The sequence below is a fragment of the Corvus brachyrhynchos genome, unplaced genomic scaffold (genome assembly GCF_000691975.1).
Source record: "Corvus brachyrhynchos isolate BGI_N302 unplaced genomic scaffold, ASM69197v1 scaffold47, whole genome shotgun sequence".
Classification (NCBI taxonomy): Eukaryota; Metazoa; Chordata; class Aves; order Passeriformes; family Corvidae; genus Corvus; species Corvus brachyrhynchos.
The window spans coordinates 747,701-751,174 of record NW_008239292.1 but is presented as its reverse complement, the minus strand read 5'-3'; the positions used below and the strand labels follow the sequence as shown (position 1 = coordinate 751,174).

The window sequence follows — 3,474 nt, the reverse complement described above, 5'->3', positions numbered from 1 at the left end:
CCGGGCCCCCCTCGCTGCCGGCTGAGGGGCGGCCAGCGGTGTCCCGGTGCCAAGTGGGACAGGGCTCAGCCCCTGGATGGTGCCCAGCACCTCCTGTCCTGTGCCCCCAGCACCACCCCCCCACATCTCCCCCCCAGGGGTACTCACAGAGGGGCCGGGGGGTCCAACGCGTCCAGCAGCACCAGGGAAACCAGTAGCACCCTGGAAGGGAGGAAAGCTGGAGTCAGTGGGGTTGGATCCAAAGGTCCAGGGGACAATCCCCTGGCCGGGGGTCACACAGGGAACCCCGGTGTCCAGGAGGAGAGTGCCCACCAGGGGGGCTGATTTTGGGGGAAAAAAGGCAACCCCCCCCTTTTCCGCTCTATCTCCTGCTGGGATGAAGCCGCCCCCCTCTGCTGCCATCCCCAGACGTTTTCGGGGGAGCAGAGCTAAAGAGCTAAAGCACCTTGGGGTTGTTCACATCCGTGGGGGGTCCCTGAACTCCCCCAAATGCCCCCTCCCCACAAGACCGGTACTTACAGGGGGTCCAGCGCTTCCGCGAGCACCTTTGGGACCGGGAGCACCAACAGCACCCTGTGGGGAGGAAGAGGAGGAAGAGGAGAGGGGTGAGCTGTGCTGTGGGGCTGCTTCCCAGCCAGTGGAGGGGGTGAGGGGGGGCACTTACAGCAGGTCCAGGAGCACCAGTGGGGCCGGCAGGGCCGGGGGGACCGGCGTCACCCTTGGCTCCAGCATCCCCAGTTTCACCTTTAGCACCAGGCTGGCCATCAGCTCCCTGCAGGACAGGGGGACAGGGTCAGTCCGGGGGGCTCAGCAGCACCCTGGGGAGTGGGAGCGGACCCCCGAGAGGGGGGAGGCGAGGCCGTCACACTCACAGGGGGGCCAGCAAATCCAGCAGGACCGGGAGGGCCAGGCTCGCCGCGGTCACCCTGGGAAAGAGAGACGGGAGGGAACAGCGTGAGACAAGCAGGGGACAGCCACCACGGCCACCAAGGAGCGGCCACCCACGGCAGGGCCATCTCCGAGGGGAGGGGACACTTACAGGAGCACCACGAGCACCAGTGGGACCAGCAGGACCGGGGGGACCGGCTTCACCCTGGCAAAGGGGAGGAAGAACAAAAGAAGAAGGATCAGGGCTGTGGCGAGGAGGTGGCGGTGGCTGCCTGGACACGCCTGTCCCTGCGGGATGTCCCTACCTTGTCACCGGGAGCACCAGCGGGGCCGGGGGGGCCGATGGGACCGGTCAGGCCTCGGAGACCGTCCTTGCCAGGAGCGCCATCAGCACCTTTGGGACCGGGGTCACCCTGGGGGAGGGACACGAGCGTGGGTTACAAGGACAGGTCCCTTGCAGGAGCTCGCCCCTCTCTGCACTGAGACATCCCCGGCTCTTCATCCTCGCTGGGACAGGCTGGGACCATCCTCCTCCTCCTCACGAGAGCTGGGCTCTCACTGAGGGATTGTCCCCAAGGGATGGGGACAGAGGTGACACAGAGCATCCCCTCCTCGGGACGCTGCTGCCCACCAGCCTTGGCTCGGGGACACATCCAGCCCCGAGGGGATGATGAGGGGGGCACAGGGATGGTGGGGAACAGGTGACCAAGGGGGACCCCAGGGGTTTGGGGACACAAGGGGTTCGGGGACACGTACTCTGTCACCCTTGGCGCCTGGCAGGCCGGCAGCACCACGTTCTCCGGGCATACCCTGCAGACCGGGGGGCCCTTGGTTTCCAGGGGCTCCGGGAGCACCAGCATCGCCCTGGGAAAGAGGAAAAACAGGGAACAGTGAGATGCCAGCACAGCAAATCCATCCCGGCCTCAGCCCCAGCCAAGGGGGTGAAGCCAAACCCAGCCACCTTCACAGCCATGCCCCACAAGCTGGGGACAGTCCCTGACACTCCCCGGCTGGCACCTACCTTAGCACCATCGTTACCGGGAGCACCGTTAGCACCACGAGGACCTTGGGGACCGGGGGGGCCTTGGACACCGCGTTCTCCAGGGAATCCTCTCTCACCCTGGGGAGGGGAGGCAGGAGAGGGCCCGAGGCCGTCAGGGGGGTTTGGGACACTTTGGGGTGCCGAGAGTTCAGGGGGACACAGAGGGGTTCAGCTTACCCTGGCACCGGCGGGACCGGGGGCTCCGGCGTCTCCGGGGACACCCTGGGCAGGAGGGAGAGGGTGACGAGTCAGAGGGGAACGGGTGGCACTGGGGACACTGGGGACACTGGGGACAGGCAGAGGGGTCCCCGGGGCGCCCCCTGGGATCCCTCATTCCCTGGGTAGGGCTGGGATTCCCACTGCTCCCCCACTGCATGGAGGACATCACATGGAGGGACCCCACCAGCAGCCCTTGATGTGACCCGGAGAGGGGCGACGGGGAGGGGACAGGAGGGTCCCCAGTGCCCACACTCACCTGCTCACCAGGCTTGCCAGCCTCGCCAGGGGGGCCAGCAGGGCCGGGCAGACCCTGGGGAGGAAGAAGAGGAGCCATGAGCCACCACGGAGGGGACGAGGGAAATGTCACCCGTACCCTGGGGGCTTTGTCCCCCTGCTGGGGAAGGGGACACCCCTCACCTGGAAGCCAGGAGCACCAGCGGGACCTTGTTCACCTCTTTCTCCAGCGGGACCCTGGGGAACACAGGACAAGCATGGAGGGGGGCAGGTGGCTCCCGAGCCCCTTGTCCGGTGGCCGGGCGCGGCCGTGGGTGGCCGCGGGCTGGGGGATACTCACGGCGGGGCCGGGGGGACCTTGGGCACCGGTTTCACCGTCTTTGCCAGCAGCGCCCTGGGGAGGAGGGAGAGGAGGGTGCTCAGAGCGGCCCCCGCACGGCTCTGTGTCCCCCCCTCAGGCTGGGCGTGGGCCTGGACACGGCCACGGGATCCTTCGAAGGCCGGGAGACACCGCGGCGAGCTGCCCGCGGGCCACGTCACCCCGCTGTCCCCGCTCCAACACCGCCGGTAGCCACCGGGACGGGATCCCGAACACCTCATCCCGCTGCGGCCTCGGGCCTGGAGCCTTCCCTGCTCCGCTCGGCCACCTCACACCCCGTTCACACCCCATTCACACCCCGTCCCGGCTGCCCCGTGCCAGGGTGTCCCTCCCCGCCACCCCATGCCCTGGGTGATGCTCCCTGCCACCCTCCCTGTCACCCCGCACCACGGTGACCCTCTCTGTCACCTCACACCGGGGTCACCCTCCCTGTCACCTCCCCCGCCCTGTCTGTGCCCCACCCCACACTCACCACGGCGCCGGGGGGACCGGGAGCTCCTCTCTCGCCAGGTTTGCCGGGTTCGCCCTAAAAGCAGATCGGGATGAGCCCCGTGACGACACCGGGGAGGGGGGGACAGGTCCCCTGAGCTCCCGGCTGGTGGCGGTGGCGGCGGGCGGGGTCCCTCAGGGACGGTGGCACTCACCGCGGCGCCTTTGGGGCCGGGGAATCCCATCACGCCGGCCTGGCCTCTGGCTCCGGGGGGGCCGGGGG

At 68.7% G+C, this 3,474-nt stretch overlaps 1 protein-coding gene across 1 annotated transcript in view; it reads right to left on the bottom strand.

Moving 5' to 3' along the window:
- Positions 1–3,474, bottom strand: part of COL1A1 (collagen type I alpha 1 chain) — a 31,015-nt gene that overhangs the window by 19,212 nt on the left and 8,329 nt on the right. The window contains exons 21-34 of the mRNA XM_017740491.1: positions 3,407–3,472; positions 3,235–3,288; positions 2,724–2,777; positions 2,567–2,620; positions 2,406–2,459; positions 2,108–2,152; positions 1,910–2,008; positions 1,645–1,752; positions 1,194–1,301; positions 1,040–1,093; positions 873–926; positions 665–772; positions 520–573; positions 91–201 (exon numbers count right to left, since the gene is read on the bottom strand). Of these exons, the coding sequence (XP_017595980.1) occupies positions 91–201; positions 520–573; positions 665–772; positions 873–926; positions 1,040–1,093; positions 1,194–1,301; positions 1,645–1,752; positions 1,910–2,008; positions 2,108–2,152; positions 2,406–2,459; positions 2,567–2,620; positions 2,724–2,777; positions 3,235–3,288; positions 3,407–3,472 (1,023 nt within the window). The remainder of the gene's footprint in view (positions 1–90; positions 202–519; positions 574–664; positions 773–872; positions 927–1,039; positions 1,094–1,193; positions 1,302–1,644; positions 1,753–1,909; positions 2,009–2,107; positions 2,153–2,405; positions 2,460–2,566; positions 2,621–2,723; positions 2,778–3,234; positions 3,289–3,406; positions 3,473–3,474) is intronic.